The sequence below is a fragment of the Uranotaenia lowii genome, chromosome 2 (assembly GCF_029784155.1).
Source record: "Uranotaenia lowii strain MFRU-FL chromosome 2, ASM2978415v1, whole genome shotgun sequence".
NCBI lineage: Eukaryota > Metazoa > Arthropoda > Insecta > Diptera > Culicidae > Uranotaenia > Uranotaenia lowii.
This window is the reverse complement of record NC_073692.1, coordinates 247,224,650-247,247,633: the sequence shown is the minus strand read 5'-3', so window position 1 is coordinate 247,247,633 and position 22,984 is coordinate 247,224,650. Positions and strand designations below refer to the sequence as shown.

Sequence of the window (22,984 nt, the reverse complement as noted above, 5' to 3'; positions counted from 1 at the left end):
ACTTGCAGCCAATAGGTGGCAAAATTTTAATAGTGTACCTAGTTGTAGGTGTAGTTTTATCACCAGACGTGTATGAAATTGGACACTTTGTCATATTTGCATCTATCCTCTATAGTGATTTGTGGTCTTACACTATCCGGAAATCGTCATCCCATTAATTTACTCACATACGACTGGGTTAACTCACATAGCTGGGTTCAATGACAATTTTAGTTAATACATAAATGTCTTTGATTGAAAAAAAAACTACTTGAATAGTAATTTTGAAATGAGATCGGAGATCTACGTATGAAAAATGAAATTAGCAAAATATTTTTTTTATTTGACTAGACATAATCGAGTCAAATTCCAACATTTCAACCTTTCAATAAATCAATTGCTCCAGTTTGAGAAAAATTTATAGCAGTTTCTACAAATATCACTAGTACATTAGAATGACTCGATTTTCAATCGTTTTTGAATTTATCAGGTTCGGGTTAAACTGTTTCGATTTGGTTCAAAACTTCTGATTTTTAGAAGGATTTTTAAAATACCGTGTTTCCAATAAATCTTAACGTTTAGGTTCAGGAAAATTTATAATTTCGTTTGAAAAATGATATTTTTTCCACTCTGGAACTGTGCAATCTTATCTTTTTTTACCAATTTAATTTTTTTTTTTAATAATATTTAGTGGTATGAATAAGATTTAGCAATTGCTTCGGTAGCTTTTACTTTGCTCGAAATCAAGCAAAGCAAAAGCCCAAAGCATTTGCTTAGTTTGGTATGAATAAACGTTTGCTTAGCAGATGTGTACTAAAGTCTTAGAACATAGCTTTTGCTTCGAAAAAAAGAGCTATCCAACCAGCAGAATCTGAAATTTTCTAAAGTAAAATGAAAGAAGAGTATCAAAAAATTGAAAAGTACGGCTAAAATAGCCATGAAATCGACGGTGCGGGTGGTGGGTGTAAGAACGATTGGAAAAATTTAAGTCAATACATGCTCGCATGTTGATGTTTAAAGAAAATTGAATATTGTCAAACAAAAATTGGCTTAGCTTTTTAACATTTATCATAAGCTCTCCCACACGTTTTCGGATCGGGATAATCCGATATATAAAAAAATAGGCAATAGGCGCGCATCTTAACTTAGATGTTTTTTTTAATCTTTGAATTATAAAAAAATCATATAAATTTGGGAGATCTGAATTATGTTTAAAATTATTACAACTTTCTTCCAACTTCAAGCCGATTGGGACTTCTTCCACTGTAGCCGGATTTTTTTAATTTGAAATATTTACTAATTGATTTGTTTTGTTTCATCTTAGACGAATCATTTCATACAACAACAGGAATATGAAAAAAGTTGGGTTATCACTTCGACTGTTCTTTATCTTTGTTGAAAATGCCTTTTTAAATTGTTTTGAAGTGTAATATTGCTAATTTTATAAATTCATGACGTTGTTGAAGAATTTGTTTATTGGAAAAGTCTGCTACCAAGCATGCTTAGAAAATAAAGTAATTGCTAGGAGATTTCTCGAGCGATTGCTTCAGATTTGGGCTTTATTCATACCGAACTAGCTTGTTCTAAAAGTAAAAGCTCCTGACTGAGAAAACAGCTGTCAGAAAAAACTTTATTCATATCAACCGAAGCAATTGCTTTCTGCGACTGCTCGAATGCTCGATTTAGTTTAGCAAAAGCAATTGCTAGGGGTTTTTCATACCACCTATTATCTGCTGAACATCTTTGCCCGGGACCGTTACTTTCTATCTATGTAATTCAAAAGCTTGTAACTAGTTAGAATAAAAATATACGAAGCTACGTTCCTGGATAAAGCTGTTCAGCAGAAACTTTATTTAGAGAAATTTTGAAAGGCACAGAAAAGAAATATGACTAAAGTAGATAGAAAAGTAATGTTCGTTTTTCAGAACGAAATTTTAAATTTTTCTACATGAGTTTTTTTTTTGTTTCGATTATAGTCGTTTTACCATCTTTATGGCATTCGCGACTTTATCAACGTAACAGTTGACGGATCGTTATTGAGAAACTATCCGGTACAACTGTGTCCGATGTTTACTCTTGGGCTCGAACTCGCGAACAACATGAGTTTAAAAGTTGAGATTTACACGTGGAAATGTTACGTTGGCTCGGTTTCTGAAAGAAAAGAAAAGCCATTTGTTTTTTTTTTGCCGAAAAAAATATTCAGTTTTCCTATACAAACATAAAACTTAAAATTTACTCATGTAAACGTACTTAATAATTCTGCAAAAAATTGTGGAGTAGTTTTGACGAAGCTTTTTAGAAATCAAGGTTGGAGAAATTCAAAAATGACCTCAAATCGACTCAGTCTACTGAACAAGCTTCTCAGATTATGAACAGAGGTTTTGGTGTAAGTCTTTTCGAATCTAGTTGATGCATCGAAGAAAACTATCCCAACGTAACGGTTTTACTTTTCACTTTAGGTAGTGTTCTTCAATCAATTAGAAATTGGGTTATGGCTAGCAACATGCCTCAGTAACGTTTTATTACTTTCCATCAGTCAAACCTAAGTACTTCAATTTTTTTTAATTTTTTTTTTAATCTTTTCATCAATATCTCTAAGTTCGTGCTATCCCAAATCAGGAATAACCCGCATGGCTTCTTTTATTTTTGGCTAACCTGCTTCTATTTATTCCATAGACTTAACCTTCCGGGTGCAAAAGGAAAAACACAACTAAAAAAATCAGGACAGTTCCTCAACCATCATCCATGCCTTTACTAATTCGATTTTTCTTCACACACATATTTACCAAACAGCTTTCGGGTTTACTCCCGCCGCTTGGTTGTAAGACTTCGAGGATGTCAACGGCCAGCAGTGGCGCTGCGGGCATTGGCGGAACAGTCAAGGCGGCCCCCGCAGAACCCACTCCACACCCCGATGAGATTGACACGAACATTTCGATTGAGTTAATTACGGAGGACGATTCAGAGGAAGTTCTGAAGTTACTGAAAAAGTTCTTTTTCAAGGTGAGATAAGAGACAGATTTTCCATTTGTAGCAAGACATCCGTTTCCAGTGCGCTTTCCTTGGGAGATGGGAATAGGGAAAATTGAAGGCACAGCTCGTTAGTATAATATTATCGAAAACGCCTGTCTATATGTATAGCTATAGCAGCTATTTTCCTACAGATACCTGTTCAGTAGACGAAGCGTGGCTGAAAGTTTGCAAAAGGCACAGATAGGTAGGTGGTATACACCATGTGCTAGGAAGGAAATCTTTTCGATTTTCACGAGAGACACCGCAAGTGAGATGCTGGATGAATATTTCATGAGCATGTATCAAATTATGCATGCTGAGGAGATTAAGTCTGGAATAAATTTAACGCTTTGATGGTAAATCTCGGCGAACGGCACTTTCAAGTGGCTGGTGTTATGTGAAGATTTATTCCAAGTCAGCTTTTCTGACGGCGTGGCACCATGGGAGGAGGTATGGTGTACCACAGGAATAAAATGTAATTAAATTGTGGTCGCATTAGCGTAAAATTGTTGCTGGGTATTTGGGAAACGGAACGAAAGCTCAGCATGAAACAATCAATATATCTCGTAAATAATTCTCAAGAAGATTGATCCGAAAAATGAATAATTGTTAAATAAAGTCACTTTCAATATTTAAATTCAAATTCATAAGCCTTTTCTTAGATATGAGGCCCTTTAGAACCAAAGGGGTATGAGTGACAAAATGGTCGATTTTGAGATAATGATGCCAAACAATTATTCATAATTCAAACTTTATTGGCTGATTTTTTCAGATTTTTTAAATGTTATTTACGTACTTCAACATTCGAAAGAAAAATACAAATTTTCGAAAAATATATGGAAAGTGACCAAACACAACAAATTAATAGCGTGTTTTCTCAAAATGAGCTTTTATGCACTTATACCCCTTTGGCTCCAAGAGTCTCATATGTTATTCATAATATTGAACTTATATTTTTCTTCTTAGAATCAAATCATTTTGTTGTTGAAAGAAAATTCAAAATTTAGATTTGTGCAGAGCAAAAAGAAGGTTCCTTAACTTGAAACAAAATTTCTCTTCAACTTATTGTATAAATAAGACCCATTCCTAGCACCCCTCAGCTGGAGAACCTATTTTTATTTTTCATTATTCAAAAATAAACTGCACAGTACTAGAAAGGTTATTTCTTGAGCTTTATTTTCCATCAGAAGATTTTCAGTTACCTTTTTTAGAATAGAGAATGTTATCGTTGAAATTTAAAAAAAAAATTGTATTAAAATATATTGATTCAAATATCAAATCATATCAAATTTTTAACGAAACTAAGAAATTTATATTTTTTCGCATACATTTTCGTAGGAAATAAATTTCTAATAAAAATATTCTAAAAAAAACTGTCTTTATTGAAATTTCCACCTCAATGAATGTGATTAGGAAATCCAAATCGAATTCCGCGTTCACGTAAAATCTTACAAAAGAGACTTTTAACTGAATTATAAAATTAAACAAATTAAAATACGTTCTAGCACAAGGTCCGATGCAAAATTTCGACCAGATTATACTATACGGAAAGGGGTTGCGCAACAAACCTGAAGTTTGTATGGAATTATGCAGATTTTTTTGGGCATAAACAAAAAAAACAGTTTTTCACCAATAATTATGGTCTTTATCAGTCGATTTTTCTTTTAAAGTGTTTTAAAGTTTTAATTATGATAATATTTCATCTGAAGACACATTTCGATTGAAGTGCGCAGTGTTGCAAACCTTATTTATCTGCTTATATGGACCTTTTTGAATTCAATAAACTCAATTTTTTGGGAATGAATGGATCTGTTTTATCAAAAAATCACATTATTTATTGAGTTTCAAAGAATTTTTAGTAAATTAAGCATTAATTTTAATACTATACCTTGATTCATTTCATGTAGGTGACCATAAAATTTCGTGGCATCACAACGCTTTGCAAAACCGTGTTTTAAAAAACGGCGCGTTGTGACGTCACGAAACTTAATCGCTCTAAAATAAATTGAAATCAAAATAAAAAAAACAGCGTTTTGTTGGTTGTAATGAAATGATAATTTTTTGAATTTTTCATAAAATTTGATCGAATAGAAGAGAAGAAAAATATGGTTTTATAGAAAAAATTAGAAAAGTGGAGAAATTCGCGTGTTGTGACGCCACGATTTTAATTGCTTATATTTTGATAACTATTCGTTCAATAAAAAAAATTTTGAATCCAAATCGTAGCGATTTAAATTCTGAACTTAGATGTAAATATTTGAAAATTTTGAAACAACGTTAAAATCTATGAGCAAAATAGTATATCAAAACAAAAAAATCTAAATTATCGATAGTAAGACTTTTAAAAAAATAGTGATTCCACGAACAATCATTGAACTACGAGGGTTTTAATTGTAAACTAGAAATGAGAAAAGAGTTTAACCTAAGGACTCAAAATCAAAATACATATTCAGAATTCTTAACATAAAACTTGATAAATCATTTCAACACTTTTCTATACCGGTGGATCTCTCTTGATAAGTTTTTTCTTGAGGGTTGGTTTCTTATTTATATACTATTCTAACCTAAACAATATAGCATCGCCAACAAAAAGACGAATACATAATAAGGATTCACTTGATTCAACAGCCAATTAGCTAATTTTGATGAACTTTTTATATTGCATTTGACTGGGTCGATTTGAGGTCGTTTTTGAATTTTCCAAACTCACCCATGATTTTTTGCAGAATATTTAAGTAACTTTTACATCTGGGTGAGGCAAATAGAAATTCACTGCAGCATTTTTTAACCTTTCGACATGCTCAGGCATGCTCAGTTTGATGAAATTTGCAAACCTGTTCAACTCAAAACTTTCTTTAAGACTTAAAACAAGTTTTTAAAATGGTTATTTTCAAGCAACAAAACGGTGATTAAACCATACCAATTTGACATTTCAGCGATTTTTTTTTTCTGTTTTCCAGCCCTGGATTTACATGAGTAAATTTCAGCTTTTTTGTTTGTATTGGAAAATTTAATATCTATTTTGTTCTGAAACATCAACATCAAATTTCCGGTTTCACATTTGAAAATTCAAAATTAAACGGCTGGATTGTTAGCAGAAACACTCGCGGTTTATATTATGGAATTTATACCTTTCAAATTTTTTTTATAGATTGGGAATCCATAATTGTAAATACTTAGAATTTAGATTTTGGAACGACAATCCTAATAATCGGTTTTCAATCTTTTTGTCGAATTTTATCGTGGTTCATAAGAAACTGGAATTTATTAAAAACTTTGTTCTATGAATGAGTTCTTTAGAGCAAGGTTGTCGAAATCACAGAAAATTCTGTAATTTTAAAAAAATTTGAGCAAAGTTTTATGACAGAATCTGTGTCACAGAACACATAATTTTAAAATATTCACAGATTTCACAGAATTATTGAATTTTGAATGGATTTCCATTTGGATTTTTTGTCAATATAAAATTTTGGTTTCTTTCTTTGAATTGGAAAAGTATCATAGATAAGATTTTCAATATGAACTGATTTTTCCCAACAAAAATATTAAAAATTAAAGGAATTAGCATCACAGAAATCCATCACAAAATTTTTGGATGAAATTACAAAAAAACAGATTTTTTAAAAAACACCTAGATTTAGTGCAATGCACAGTTTTTTTTGCAAAATCTGTAATTCAAGGCATCTTCTTTTGGATTAATGACTTTGTCGTTATCAAATATACAAACCGATTAAATTATTGAGATAAAAAAACTAATATTTGAGTTAAGAGAATCGATTCTTTCAAAATAAGATACAGTAAATCAAAGTTCTATTCTATTCTATTTTCTTTATTTATAGAGGATTTTAACCAACATGGTCATTCGTCCTCTATATATCAAAGTTAAAATGGGATATCTTTTTTGAAGTAAGAAACAAATTTGAACGGATATTTTGAGAACAACTTTGGAAGGCTAAGTTTCTGTTATTTAAGTAGAAACATTCATTTTTCAACTTTTAAATCTTTAAAGATAAAATTTAATTGAAATTTTCACAGTTACACAAAGATTAGGAATGATAGGTATGTTTACAGTTCAAAATGGTTCCTCTCAAGATCATATTTTAGTTCAGCTCAAGATCAGAATTCTTTCTTCAGTAAAACAGCTCTAGAGAGAACATTTACTCTATAATATTCTACAAATCATCATTAGAAAGCAGAAACCAAGATATATCCGCTGAACTAAAAAAATCGTTCGGATATAACCCCTATCTATGCCGCTTGATCAGGCGCGGATCCAGAGATTGCTCTTAGGGGGGGTGATTTAATAAATTTTCAAAAAATATGGCCAACATTTTTTGAGTAATTGGGAAAAATAAAAACTGTGGCAGGAAAAATGTTGATGATAAAGATGAAGAGAATTCAGCAGCATGTAAATAATGTTAAAGAAATTTAAAAAAAATTGTTCAAAGAATTCTGTACATCTGTTTGTGGATGGCTTAGGCTTAGGCAAAACGCTGACAAATGTTTTTTTCACTGGTAGGTATAAAATTTAATTTACGTTTATTTATCTAGTTGGGGATATGGAATGACCAATTGTTTATTTTTATCAAATTAGAAATCCATAAGCAATTAAATTTTGGAAATCGTACTTTATTTATTTTCAGTCAAAAATAAATCTGTTGGTATGATTTCAACTTACTCAAATGAGCATCTCTGGTTTTATGGTTATAACTACGTCTTATTAATTTTGAAACTATTACAATATTTGGGCAAATCGCCATTTACGCGAGTTTCAAATATATTTAATCGATATATTTTCTCTTTTGAGTTCCAATTTTAAACCGTATTCTGCTTCATTACTTATCGAAACTCGTCAATGTATATATTCAATAATTTCACATATTTTTCTCTTTAAATTCCATTAATATATCAATTTAAAGAAGTGAATCAAAAAACAATCTAAAAAAAATAAACATTTAAAACACAAATAAGCAAGTATCTAAACAAATAAAATATAGATTGGTAATCATTATATTTAATTTTTTTAAAGAGGTTTGCTGAATAGATTCGTCTCTCTGCTTGCTGTGAGTTTTGAAAATCAAGTCAGTGGCTTAGTAACAAGATTTAACAATTTAACAGTTTTACTGCACCAGTGAGGTTGACTACAAAAAGCGGTCAGACTTTACAAAAATAACCTAGCTCAGTTTGGAAAAAACTGGCCAACTTTTAATGTTTCCAAATGCATTGCACTTGCGTATCGTTTTTCTTTTTCAGCACTTCGACTTTTCAAATGCTCGGAGTATGGAAACGAAAAATTTGGTGGAGGTACCCAGTGTCTAGTTAAAATGTAAAGCTTTGTGATATCATAAATAGTTGAGTAAGGTTTAGGATGAGCCTTTAAAACAGCACCTATATCTATTTCATAAACTAATGGGTCTGCAGCAGATGCGAACGTCTGATCATTCTGGAGGTCAGATTTGCTAGTAAAACTTGAAAACATTTCGAGGCTTTTATGGTTCCTCTTATAATCTTCGGTGGCATGCATGATCCTGAAAGCAAAGACTAACGGTAGCAGATCCGGATGTCTGCAAAGTTCAAACAGATTTTCGGTTGCTACATCTGGAAATAATATCAACTATAGAGTTGTTTTTGACAGTTCTTACGCACACTTGCCTACGTATATGGATAAGAAAGGAAAAATAACTTCCAAAATTTTAGTTAACAAAACTTTGATGTCCGTTCAAACACATGGTCGCTTTTGAGGTTATTTTCCCACAGTTAAAAAGTGTTACTCAAAAGGTCAGAATTATGTCACGAATATTTCTAGCCGAAAGTAGAACAATTATTGAAAATTTTCATCTGTGGACCCGATTAATTTTTTTTTAGAAAATCATCAAGTATGGTAAACATGCATAAATAAGAAATCTCTTTATGATCAACTTGAAAATAAATGTTGGCTTCTTTCAGGCCTTTTCAAGAAATCATTTAGAATAAGTCACTATCAACCGACGTTACTGGTACTGTCACTTACAATAACTCTGGATATCCGTTATTAAAGAAAACAAATCTGCTGTCATGCTCAAGGAAATTCCTTAAAGAGTGAGGTTCAAGTTTTATCCATTTTACACGCCCGAAGCCAACACGAAGTTATACATGAGCATTAGACTGGCCCAACTTTGTATGGGATGATTTTTACAACATTTTTTTCAACGCGGCACCCCCTAGATTGGTGCATTTAGGTGAAAAAATGACTTTCTGAAAGTTTCAGGTCATTTGGAAGAAGCACGAGCTGGCGCAAAAGACTTGAAATTTGTATGGAGATTTCCGGAAAAATGTATGACAAATCGACACACTTTCACTCTTGGCGTTCTAAAATATGTTTCCACTATGCTAGAAAGCTCAGAATTTCAGAAATTGTAGTTCAAACAATGACAAACAAATTTGTAGAAGATTGTGACGCGATACGAGTTGACTGTGATGAGTTATTTATTCGCAATTGAATGTGTGATTTTTTTTCGCATTTCATTGATATATCGTAAACGGTGTATGGGCTAATAATCGCACTAACTTTATCGCGTCGTCGCACAATGCAGCAGTTTATAGTTTTTCAAACCTTTCTTTCAACTTTTTGCAAAGATATTTGTTATAAAATAAGCTACAACTTTGCCGAAGACACAAATTTTCTATCTGTAATTCTCAATGCGATCAAGTTAGTATTATTAATAATCCACCTACGCACCGTTCACGATATATCGATGAAATGCGAAAAAATCACACATTCAATTGCAGATAACTCATCACAGTAAACTCGTATCGCGTCACAATCTTCTACAAACTTGTTTGTCATTGTTTGAACTACAATTCCTGAAATTCTGAGCTTTCTAGCATACTGGAAACATATTTTAGAATACAAAAAGTGAAAGTATGTGGATTTTTCATACATTTTGCCGAAAATCTCCATTCAAATTTTAATTCCTTTGCGCCAGCTCGTGCTTCTTCCAAATGACCTGAAACTTTTAGAAAGTCATTTTTTCACCTATATACACCAACCTAGGGGGTGCCGCGTGGAATATAAAGTTTTTTTTTGTTATGGGCCAATCTAATGAGCATACGCATACGCATAAATTCAAGCATATTTTTAAGGAGCTATTGAATTCTCATGCACGAGTAAAAATGGTAAGATATTCTAACACATGAAAAAGTTTTATTTCATCTAAATTGAGTTAAAAAAAACTTGCGCATGCGCTTGATAAACTTTTCCGAGTTGCGTCGAATTGAGCAATTGATGTAAGCTCAAGATCATTTACTCTATTATGAAGTTTAAAGGAAATTTGATCCTTTATTAAAGGAGACTTGATCCTTTAATAATGATGCCCTAAGCTTGGACAAAAATCATGCAAAATTTAGAGGTAAAAGTTTCATTAACTTTTTTGGCCATATTTGTTTTCACAGTTTATAAGTGTCAGGCAAAAAGAATTCTAAAAGTTTGTTTACTACCCTAAGTTTATAGCATACTTAAAGGCGCAATTTTCTCATTTTTAGATGAAATCACTTCTTAAGTCCTTTTCATTATAAGTCATTGGATAAATATTAATAATTTTATGCTAAGCAATGATCAACATCCATTCAGAAGCAAAATATATCTTTTTGGATTCGAAGCATCAAGTGAACCCAAAACATACGTTATGGAAAACTTTTTCTTAAAAAAAATTGAGAGTTTACTATTGCTTTGAAAATATGGCATTATGAAGTTCATATTATACTCAATCAATAGACATATTGGAATATACATTTTTGTTTTTATTTTTTGCGTTTGGGAAACATTTTAAAGTTATAAAAAATATCAAGCATAGTGCAGTAACTCAAACTGTTGAGATAACAGGTATGCTATTTTGTTTTATTTGGCAGTTGTTCTAGAACATTTGAACTGGAATGTCTTACTTTCAGTTCCGAGATATAGCTAAGGAATCGAGTATCCTCAATCTTTCCTAATAATTTATTTGAAATTGAATCACAATTCGGGATCAGAAATAAGTTTTAAATTTGTTGAGCTTAGTCTTAAGTCTTAAAATTTCAACATTTAATACACTTTAGTTATTAAAAAAAATGTTGGAAATTTGAAATCTATAGATTAATATATTAAACGTTTAAAAACCAAAAATCGGTTGATATTTTACTAAATTTCACATAATTGAAATAGAAATATTTTCTGTTAAACTTTCCCTCTGTACACTATAGCTTTAATATTCTATTCGAGAAGCAGTCTAAGGAAACAATGTTTGTTAAAGTTTAAAAATATCAATCGATCAGGCTTAAATTTGCACATGATCTTCAGATAGAGCTATACTTCCCTTCAATACGCTATAACAGGGTTATTCGAAGAGATACTAAGTTACGGTCTTCGACAATGTTGTTTAGCAGAAAATCTCGTAACGCTATTTCAGATCTTTTTCGGCCTCTCTACTCCCTTCTCCGTACATACCATATTTGTGTCTGTTTTTCTAACCAAGATTTACCAAACGTAATCAGCTGTCATACCCCCTCCCCCTAAATGCGTATAGGTAATATCTGAATGGTCCCTTGGAGATTTGGCACAATAACGTTACATGGTTCCGATCCGGATTAATAGAAAAATCATGTTCATTTTTCCAGAAAAAAAGTTAAATTTTCTCATACAAACATAAAACTTAAAGTTTACTTATGTAAACGATCTTCAAAATTCTACAAAAATCATGGAAGGGTTCTGAACTAAAATTAAGCTTTTGAGATATCAGGGGTTGAAAAATTCGAAAATGGCCCTTAATCGACTCAGTTCAATACTTTGCCGACATTCCGGCGAATTCATCACACCCATGGTTCCACGGGAAATTATTAATCATTATTATTTTTATTTTACAAATTATATAAAAAATACAATCTCCGTTTTTGAATTTTATTTTCAGGATGAGCCATTAAATACTTTCGTCCAGTTGGGTGAATGCAAGGAGCTAGAAAAATATGCCACCAAAAGTATTTCCGAGCACTGTTCGTACAAAGCAGTTAATGGACGTGGTGAGATAGTCGGTGTCAACATGAATGGATTGATAAGCAAACCTGTAATAATGAATATTTTTTTGCAAATTAATAGGAACCAATCAATGAAACGTTTTTGTTTTTTTTGCAGAAAGAGACTGATGATCCACCAGCAAAACTAGCTGATGGGTGTGAACATCCAAAGTTCAAAAAGATCATGGCTTTGATGGATTACGTCGATGAGAACTTTGACATTTTTGCTCTCTATCCCGACGTGGATCAGTTATTGGATATCAAAATTATGTCCGTAGATTCTCGCTACCGCGGTTTAGGAATTGCGGGTAAACTGACTGATCGTACTATGCAGTATGTTCGTGACAACAACATCAAATTGGTGCATGTCCTCTGCTCAAGTCACTTTTCTGCGCGGGTCATGGAAAAGATGGACTTCAAGCAAGTGTACCAGCTGATGTATTGCGATTATCTGGTCAATGGTGAACAAGTCCTGCAACCGGAAAAACCCCATACTGGTGTTCGAATTTTGGTTAAAGAGATCAACTAAGTCATTGAGTGTTCCGAATGTGTCAACGTTTACTTCCGTTAGTAGAATTTTTGTCGCAATATTGCACTAATCGATCTATAAAACTTTTCGTTTGAAAACCTTTCCTAAAAGTGCACAAAGGCTAGCCGTTAGAAGAAGTTGCTAAACGCGTTCATATCCGTACTATTTTGCACGTATGTTACAGACATTCATTTGTACATTAGCGTTCAAAAATTGTCAATTAAGGACAGATCATACAAATATAAAGCTGGAATTTTTTTATTTATTTTAAATATATTGCAGTTTGTTGTGATAATGCCTACAGCTCGGAAGAGTGGAGCAATAGTTTTGCATTTTAAACGAGTGATACTGTGTATATTGATAATATGTCTGACGATATTATGTGATGTACGAAGTATATTCAAAGAATATAATTTGTCGCTGTGAGCACAAACAATAAATGTTCTTGTAAAGTTCAATCACCGTATTCTTATTTTCTATAATAGTATCACAATCCGAATTACTCAAAATTGTGGAAACAAGATCCGAAAATAATCAGTGACAATCAAATATTTTAGCTTCTTGTGAATCTGAAATCAAGATTCGAAATATGATTCTGAAATCGGGCCCGGAGCGTCAAAAGATCACTTTGTGCCGTACTAGGCCATTTGTCTCGCATCGGAGTACAGAACACATGTTGAAATCTATTTATGGTTGATTGTTTGCATTTTAGTGATGTCGTAGCTCCTTCTACGACTAGAAGTTTTATTGAAAACTATAGTAACAAATTGTATGCTGTGTTCAAAAATTCTTATCTAGGTCTACGAGATTTAGTATTGTTTGTAGTTCCTAATATTATCTCCGAAAAAAAAAAAACTGCTAGAAGACCTGAGTTGGAAGTCAATCTAACTAATTAAGGAATTAAAAAAAACTTATCTGAATTGACGAATTGAAGAACAATATAATGTCTCACATGTTCCGAAATGCGCATGATGGTACCCTAAACGAATCATTTTAACAGCCTTATACGAAGCTTTGTATTTTTGTAGCTCACTATCCAAACTTGGAGTTCATACCTATTTGATTCTGATTGAAAATTAAAAAAAAATATTTGAATCCACATAACGTTCAATAAAAGTATCGATAGCTGAGCGTTTGTTTTGTTTGTAATTAGTTTTTTACAGGAAAACTAACTCTCTATATGGACAGCCAACTTGTACCGTTCAGTCTGATAAGAAAAGGATTATGGTTCACAATTTAGACGGCTGTATGTTTAGGAAGTAAGCAATTTTCCCAGGTCAAAGCGCTATCTGATTAAAAAAAAAATAATTCAGAGCAATTAAATCTAGCAATAAATTATGGGGTTTGCGACCATCATGATTGTGTTGCGGAGGTTTGCCTTCATTTTTTTTTTCATCATATTTCAACATCAATTTCGTACTTACTTTCGACAAGCGACAGCCGTCTGCAGCTGTTTACATGTGCTGAGTTCGAGAGAATGTAGGTACATTCACAACTTACAGCTCGCAGTGCCCTAGCCCTTTAATTAATTTTAGTTATCTTGTCGATAAGCATTTTTCGGTCACTTAACAAAACATTTAAATACAATGTACTTTGTATATGGCAACGGATGTTTGGGAATAAAAATTCATTATCGAATTAAAAAAAATTCAACCACATAAATTTTGTTGATTAATCAAATAACTGGCTTATGCAAAAAATCAGCTCAATAGGAATTAAGGTCGAAAATCCGCTATTAGGGACTTACCCGCTTTTCAAAAAACCGGTGGATATCATTCTGTACACTGTTTAAGAATTGCCATGTAAAATAAATCATAACCCTCTTCAACCTTTATGTACACGACACCATTTCAATGTTTATTATGCATCAAAGACTTTTTCACTAGGGAGGTCAATTTTTTAGATGTTTGGCATGTATGACATTAAATTGCCGTAGACAGTGACCAATAAATATCAAATAAAATATATTAAGTACAGCTCATTTTCTGGTCAATAATCAGAATGTACATGATCAGATTTTTAAATTCGCTGACATCTTAACCCTGTAGAACCCATTTTTTCACTGAAAAATTCACAGAAGCTTAGTTTTATGAACAACTATTGTTCTACGAATTTTTTTTTATAGATGAGAAAATTTTTCCAAAAATTGCATATCCACTGGTGCTAAGGAACTTGATTTTCAGCCTCTCGATTGTAGTTTCTAAAACCTTTCCTTCCAAATATTTCCTAAATTTCGAATCAAATTAACATGAACCCATAGCTATATTTTGATGTAGTTTTTGATTGAATTGTTCCACAAATAATTGAGATATTTCATTTTACAAATTGTACATATTTTTCGAAATTTTGTCGTACTTTCCCAATCCCGCCTTTCCCGGGGCTTTCTCTCTCCTACCTAACTTAGAATTTTTCTCGTAAAAAAGTCAATCCAGAATAGGGGTAGCCCTTTGACCTTTTAGATCGAAAAACCTATTGACCAAGGATTTCTGAGGCTAATAAAAATAGTTCTATCTCGAAAAATAGTTCTATTTATAGTTTTTTCATGTTTTTTTAACTACTTTTAACTGGTAGCTTTTGACTACTGATTTTGTAACAGTTTAAATTAGTATTGATTGTTAGATTAGCTTATTTGAAAAATTTTGCGCAAAATGTGAATAAAAATAGTCATTGGCTTTTGTTTTATGCCGATTTTAGTAGACTCCATCCGAAGGCGTATGTTCATGTCGAACCATAACCAAACATGAATTTTCAAAAGCTCTGAAATAATTTTAAAATGAGAAATATTCATCAAAACTAATTAAAATACAATGAAAACCTGATTTTATCCCCCCATGATTCATTCCAGGGTGTCAAATTGGAAAGAGTGACAACGTCGGGAGATTATGTAAAGACGATTTTTTTATGGAATAATTAAATGAACATAAATGCCGAAGGGTTTTTGGTTCTATTACTTGATTATTCAATAATGGATTAGCTATCCATTCTACATTCAAACCTAATCGAAGACTATTCACATATTATTTTCAACATTCTGTTAACTGAACACATATTTTTGTTATTTCGATATAGAAGTGTGTGTAATATTTCTTTTTAATTAATTTTTTCGTACTTTTTTACGTTACAATAAGAATAAAATCATCAATAAAAAAATGAACAACTGAATTGTTCAACATAAATCATCTTTATATCTATCACTACTTATTCCTTCAGAATGATTTCCATCAGCACGATTTCAATTGATGAGTATTTTTAATTTGAAAAAAAAAATATGTTGACAGAATCGGGTCAAACAAGGTGGTAGAATTTGGGATAGACAAAATAAGGAGCAGATTAAATCGGTGTGTGACAGAATTGGGTATTCACTGTACTTTCAAATTAGACACAATAATATAACATACAATTTCAGATTAATCAGGTTAGATTAGGCAGGTCAAATAAGAAGGATTAGTTTCGAACTCACTGAACTTCCTTTGTCCCGAGATTGTCTTTCGAAATCATCTCTTCGAAATTTTAAGGAATAGATGACCGGTCTTTCAATAAGTTAAGTGCATTCATAATATTTATCCTGTTAGACAAGAGAGCTCAATTTGTAATAATATATCTTGCTAACTAAAAATACACAATATCTGTGGACCGACTTACGAATGATTAATTTGATATGAAGAAGGTCATCAATATCCTGAAAAAAGTAATAAAGCTCGACAGAATGAATCTATGATTATTTCGAGGTAGTTAATGAAATCATAATCACATTTAAAATTTATTTACAGCTACATGTATTTACAACTGCGGCTTCACTACTACCGCATGGCTTCTTTATTCAATTTTGCTTTCATTTTGGCGATTTGGCCTTCATTGCCAAGACTTTCGGCTTCCGCCCGAGCTTCCGCATGAGCGAGAGCACTTTTTCGAGATGCTTCATCGAGCTGTTGGCGCTTAAATGTGAACGAATTACTGAAATTTGAATTGAATAATGATATGTTGTTAACGACTGTATCTAATCTAAGAAATTTGACATCTTACTTTATTGCAATCACTTGTACAATTACTCCAATGACCATGAAAACTCCGCAGCATATCACAATCGTCCAATTGCTGACCCGCTTGACTCCCTTTATTCCATAGTAGAAATCCGGATCTGGTGTGGTGTGCTCTTCCACATTCGGTTTCCATGTTCTGGGGAAATAATTTAACAGTTAGCAAAAAAAAGTTCCTGCTACAGGATAATCGACTCAAAACTTTGTGGGTGGATGACAAAAAAAGAGGTGGGAACAACGTGAGAAAATCGAATAATCGTTGATCTGGAAGTAATTGCAATTAGTGTGTTCGGTGATCCGTTAGGTTGAAGTATTTTAAAATGAAATTGGCTCTTGTTTATAGGGAGGCAATACGTCGTTGATATGTGCAATTTAAAGGTAAAATTTCAATTGTCAATAATTTTTGCCTTTTTCTGAATTTTTAAGGAAGATTTTGTTGTGTATTTAAGATGATGATTTGTGATTCTCGAGCCTGGTTGTGGATTCTGTTCCTGAATTATGCTGCTTTGATTTATTGCTTTGAATCATTCAAAAAAGATTCAACTCACTTGATGTCGAATTATGCACATTAGTTTTCGAAGGCAGGCCAGTAAGAAGGAAGGAATGTCTTCCTGAGCGAAAAACTATCAGATGCAATCAAAAATCGTAAATAGATTCAACTTACAATGTGGAATTCACGATATTTTTCCAAAAGTATGTTTCTTTTTCTGACAACTGCATTTAGAAGTTCAAAAATGATCAAATTTAAGTCTTAGAAAGTAGCTTGGTTAGCATAACATATTCTGTATGGGACTATTATGCGAGTATATTTGAAAAAGGTGTCAAATGTGCTCGCATAACAGTCCAACAACGAATAAAAATTGTGCTCCCGACCATGATGGAATCTAGATATGGTGGTCTCACTTTGGCAAAAAGTAGACGAGGGTTGGATGCGGAGGAGGGGGCGAAACGCCGAAATTTGACAGCTGGCTGTTTGGCTGGCTGCTGGCTGGCTGGGATGCCAGGTGGTCTGATTTTTTTGTAAAACACGAAGTTTTGTCAATCATCAAGATATTGCTTAGATAAAGATTTCGCCTTGATTTTTGCAAATATAATTCACAGAATCGAAACGAAATCTTCCGGCTGAGCTCCGGGCTGGTAAGCAAAGCTGGAAGAGGTTTGACCTATAAACGACGGTGCCAGCTTTGTCGGTAGCGGTGAGTAACATTAATTTTGCATTACTTATGACAAAATTATGCTTATTCAAAACTTTTTTTCTTTCAAGAGCTATCTAGAAACAGCAGAAAGTCATCGAATCGGATGGTAACATGGCGAGGCGTTACATTACATCGTCCGAGAAGCGGCTGGCCCTCCTTCAGGGACATCCGATCTTCATCGAGATGAAGAAGCTGCTTCAGGAGGACCCCCGTCTGTTGCCATCGCTGCTCCAGAAGATCCAATCGAGTAATCCGGATCTGATGGGTAGCATTTGGGAAAACCAGATGAAGTTTTTGGCACTTTTGAACGAGGGAACCGATGAGCTGAAATAGGAAAATAGGCGCAACGTTAGGCGCCTGAGCAGCATGACGATTAGACCGATGAGTGGGCTGGGAATCAGTTCGATCCACTGCCGACTGTTGATTGTCCGGAATGGATTGAGCCCCTGAAGGATTCCTGCAGGTGACGCTGTCCAATTGCTAGTCATCCTCGAGTGCAGCAAAGCTCCAGCTCGCTCTGCTCGTGGGTGGTGGTGAAGGTAGATTAACTGAATATGTTAATATTAAAAAATGCTTAACCAGTTTTTACATGGTGCAACAGTTATTGGAAAATAAAATTTCGTATCATAAAATCGTTTATCATTTAATCATGAAAATTATCAATAGCAGAATTTAAAGCATTCTTTAAGCAGAACCGATTTACTTCTATTTTCATCCAACACTTTTCGATTGGAGGGAAACAAAATAGCTCTTTGGATAAGGTAACATCCCACCCCTTTTTTCGTAAACACTACAGCCAGCTGTCAAAACTTTTTTCAATATGGCTGAATGGCGATTTGGCATATGAGATCACCATCCTAGATGCATCATGCTCCCGACCTTACTGCCGCTGCTGGCAAGGTTGTCCCATAAAACAACGAAACGGGAAAACGGCTTAAAAGATTTTTATAAACTTTCGTGGATTTCTCGGTTGAAATTTTACTTTTTCTATTTCTTTCTTCACATATATTAAGATAATTGCTGTAAAATTTCGTCCATTGTTTTTTGCTTTGGAATTTGCTGATGCAGAGAAGAAAATAATGAAGGGACAGCCTTGCGAGTATATTTCGCATGCGTATTAAATATATCCGCAAAGCTGTCCCATATTTGGCTATTTTTTTGTGTGATCATTTGAGTCCCTCTATCTGCGCAATGTTATTCACTTTACTGGCTGTTTACTGATGAAAATAAGTTTGAAATGATGTTTAGGACGCATTTCGATAAAGTTTATCATAAGAATTGAGTAGGTCTTAAATAAAGCAAATATCAACGTTCCATGAATTTTACAACCTGTACCTTCATCTTTTTGAAAGTTTTTAGGTCGATGATGTTTTAAGAAAAACTACAAATACAAATTAAATTAAAGCTGAATCAGAAACAGCAAAGCATCTGGACTGCAAATATATAATAGGAAAAACAATTCAATATGACTTACGAGTGTACGCGTATTTTGGTTCATAGATTTTATGAAAGTCCAAGCAGCAACTAACAGCATGACGAAAACTAAAAAAAATATGTCTTTGTAGCTGACTATTTTCCATGTTTTACAACGAACAATTCAATAAAACTCATACGAAATTAAAAAAAAACAGTTTGGTGGAATTTACCCATATTGCTAAACTTAGCTTGTAAAAATTATGAAAATGGTTATTTTTGACATTACTGTACTGTTTTTTTTTTCTAGTCTAACTTTCGTAATTTCAATGAATGCTTATTTTGTCGCACACATTGTATGATTATTTGTAGAATAAACGTAAATAAGAGGAGCAATTTTAAAGCATTCTGTAAAAAGAGATATATGGGACAGCTTTGCGGATATATTTCATATGGGACAGACATGACTTGGTATTTTTCTCATATATGTTATGAACAAAGTTATGAAAAATTTTAGTCTACATTGAAGAACTAACTGTATTAGAACGATTTTTGTGATAAACTGAAAAATGATGAAAATGCATATGGGACAGTCTTGCGAATAGCGGCAGCTTACTAATGGCCCAATTTCGAAAATTTCAGGTCTTACGATTTATTTTGACAATCTGGAACACATTCCATCAAACGATTTTCGTGTACGCTGAAAGTTGTGGTAACAAATTGAAAATACAGTACCTTTCATAATTGTATAGAAATTGAAAGCACGCGCACTGTCGACTTTGAACTTCCATAACTTTTTACTCTGATGATATTTTTTGACCAAATTTTCTGCGTTCGATAGATCAATTTTCACACTAATATACCACAAAATTTAAGCTTTCTGGAGTTTGTGTGGTCAGGAAGTGATAGATCCTGATTTCTTTTGTTTTTTTAAATGTTGAGTAATATTTTTAATTTGGATGGTGAAAAATCATAAATTATGCAAAACTTGAATCCACAATATTAGAATAAATCTGGAAAAAATAAAACCATGACGGATCGGGGCTTAACTTTTTTTTCAAACCCAAGCAATCTGAAATGTTTATGTCATATAGACTTGGATTATTAGTTTTGGCTGTATCATCAAAACTATTGAACCAATTTTCATATATTTGACCATTTTGGAAATATCTTCATGTTCACTATCTTTTTTTATGATTATTATACTTTTGGTGGCGTCTGTAAAGCTTACCAGAACACAATGTAATCGAAAAAGATGGCTTTTTTAAACAAAGATCGTGACCATGTTCAAATAACGAAATCGAACTATTTAAGCCGTTAAAAAGATTGATTGTAAGAACAAAACACAGTTTTTAGATCATATACCGTAAACAGGATCATAAAAAAACTGAAAAAGCAGTCTTTTATGATGGAATATAAATTGTTAAATTTAATTTATAGTTTACCTACATAATATATCGACAATACATGCCAGGCAAATAAATGATTTTTTTTAATTTAAAATTTATGTAAATTAAAAAAAGTACATTTTTTACATTTTTTTTTCATTCGTCACATTAAGAACGACGAACAAAACAATTATTTAAAAAATGACTGGTGATAGAATTTCTCGTTCAAGTGAAATCAAAAAATTTCATGGTTCTTGCTCTAACAATTTGAGTAATATTGCATCGAGAAGGTAGAGTTTGAGTCTTATAGACTCTAACCGAGAAGGAAGGTTAATAATCTCTGTTGATAATTTGCCGATTCTTCATATTTTAAACTATATTTGTTGCAACTTTTAGATTTTCTAATTTTACTTTCATTATTTTGTGTTCGAAAGAAAAAATTCTTGAAAGTAGCTTCTGTGCCATAGTGTATGCAGTAAGTATACCCCTTTGGGTTCTGAGAGCATACAATATGATTATCTATTTCTCATATACTTACATAATCAAATTCTGAACTTATACAGAAGCATACTACTTACTGATAACCGCTATATCGAATTGATTGTTGTCCTTGAGTATTTTTGTTTAAAAACAGGTCATAATCGTGATCAGCACGGCTGTCTGGTTTGCTTAATACTTTGTAAGCTTCCAGAAGTTGTACAAAAGACTTTTCGTTTGATTTATGACTCAATGTTGCGTCCGGATGGAGCTAAAAAATATAAATCATCATTAACGAATACATTACTTACAGTGTGTAGTATTCACTTCTTTTGATAGTTTAATGAATGATTCTCTTATTTCCTTCGTTGAACTGCTCGGCTTAACTTTCAGCACGTCGTAATAGTTGATTTGATGCGCATATCTTAAACATATTATATTAGTTAATGTTTCATAATACAATAATCCTAATATTAATTCACCTCATGCCTTGCACTGGAGTAAATAAAGTGTAGAACGAATGACGGGTAAGTTTAAACATTCCGAAACAAACGGTATTAACAAATGCCTACTAGTCAAAATCAAAACAAAGTACTTTCTACGATTTTTACCGTTATCACAGCTGATTATGAATGACAGCAATATGTTTTGCATGTGTGTGTGCTCAGTGTTGAATTCAAGAATGTTAACCACAATTGGGCATAAACGGCTTAAACCAAACGAACCAAATTACCCACTTGACTAGTTTTGGATGAGTAGTTTCAACGCAGAGAAGTGATTGAAAATCACTATCACTTTTTAAATTCTGATATTTTAAGAAATTTTGTACTGTGTATGTGGTGGTAGGTATATCTAAAGACACTATAGTAGTAGTCTCTTTATAGTAAACTAGTAAAAAAGTAAACTTGCACCCGGAGTGTTTCACTCAAAAGTTGAACTCGGTTTTTGTAATCAACAAAATTTAGAGCGTTTCACTTGTTTTTTAAAGGTAGCACAGTGTGCTGGGGCGCCATGGCCTAGGACAGATGAGCGAAAACGGAGAGCTGTTTGTAGAATTTTGTGGCAACAACAACATGGTGATCGGTGGATCGCTCTTCCCCCATCGACCAGCACATAAGGTCACTTGGGTATCCCGAGATGGCCGAACAGAAAATCAAATTGACCACATCTGCATCAGCCGAAAATGGAGAAGGAGCCTTCTTGATGTCCGCAACAAGCGAAGCGCAGACATTGCATCTGACCATCACCTCGTCCTTGGCGAGATACGACTGAGAGTTGCGCGTGTCCAACGGCGCGAGGAGAAGGTTGGGTGTCGATACGACGTCCGCCGGTTGGAGAATCCAGAGGTGAAAAGGGCATACGTTGAACAGCTAGAATCCCGAGCCTCGGAGTTGCCGACAGACGGAACAGTCGAAGAACAGTGGTGTGGAATCAAGAATGCCTTTATCACGACGAGCCATGGTACTCTCGGTAAAGTTTGTGGAAGACGAAGTGAATGGATGTCGGATGAAACCTGGAGGATGATCGATGATCGGAGAAAGGCGAAAGTCGGAATTGAGCAGGCATGTACCGGGTCAGCCAAAGCAGCCGCCCGCTTACGATATGCGGAGCTGGAAAAGGCAGTTAAACGAGCTTGTAGACGAGACAAGAGAGCCTGGACAAACTCCCTAGCCGAAGAGGGAGAAAGAGCCGCCGCCATTGGAGATATCCGATTATTATATGATATTTCTCGCCGCCTTAGTGGTGCAAGGACTAATGCAAGAATGCCGCTGAAAAACCGAGCAGGTCAGCTGCTGACAGATCAAACAGATCAGCTCAAGCGTTGGACTGAGCATTTTGATCAACTTTTCCGAGTTACAAATAGCAATGGCCAACAGAACCCGCAGCTCGAGGCGCCCACAGTAAGTCGCATTAATGGCGTCAACTCGG

General features: G+C 33.4%; 2 protein-coding genes across 8 annotated transcripts in view; one reads left to right on the top strand and one right to left on the bottom strand.

The window, feature by feature from the left end:
• The window catches only part of LOC129749162 (arylalkylamine N-acetyltransferase 1), a 79,485-nt gene extending 66,483 nt beyond the window's left edge, over positions 1 to 13,002 (top strand). For all 7 annotated transcript variants that reach the window (XM_055744065.1, XM_055744069.1, XM_055744064.1 and 4 more), the window contains 3 exons: positions 2,773 to 2,982; positions 11,913 to 12,065; positions 12,134 to 13,002. In XM_055744065.1, the coding sequence (XP_055600040.1) occupies positions 2,815 to 2,982; positions 11,913 to 12,065; positions 12,134 to 12,544 (732 nt within the window). In that variant the 5' untranslated portion in view covers positions 2,773 to 2,814 and the 3' untranslated portion in view covers positions 12,545 to 13,002. The remainder of the gene's footprint in view (positions 1 to 2,772; positions 2,983 to 11,912; positions 12,066 to 12,133) is intronic.
• A 3,234-nt stretch (positions 13,003 to 16,236) lies between these two features.
• LOC129746442 (dnaJ-like protein 60) lies at positions 16,237 to 21,696 on the bottom strand. The gene is made up of 5 exons (XM_055740091.1): positions 21,538 to 21,696; positions 21,383 to 21,479; positions 21,157 to 21,326; positions 16,568 to 16,720; positions 16,237 to 16,498 (listed from the first exon to the last, which is right to left on the bottom strand). The coding sequence occupies exons 1-5, from the start codon at positions 21,594 to 21,596 to the stop codon at positions 16,345 to 16,347; spliced, it is 633 nt and encodes a 210-aa protein (XP_055596066.1). The 5' UTR covers positions 21,597 to 21,696; the 3' UTR covers positions 16,237 to 16,344.
• Between the last annotated feature and the right edge of the window lie 1,288 nt (positions 21,697 to 22,984).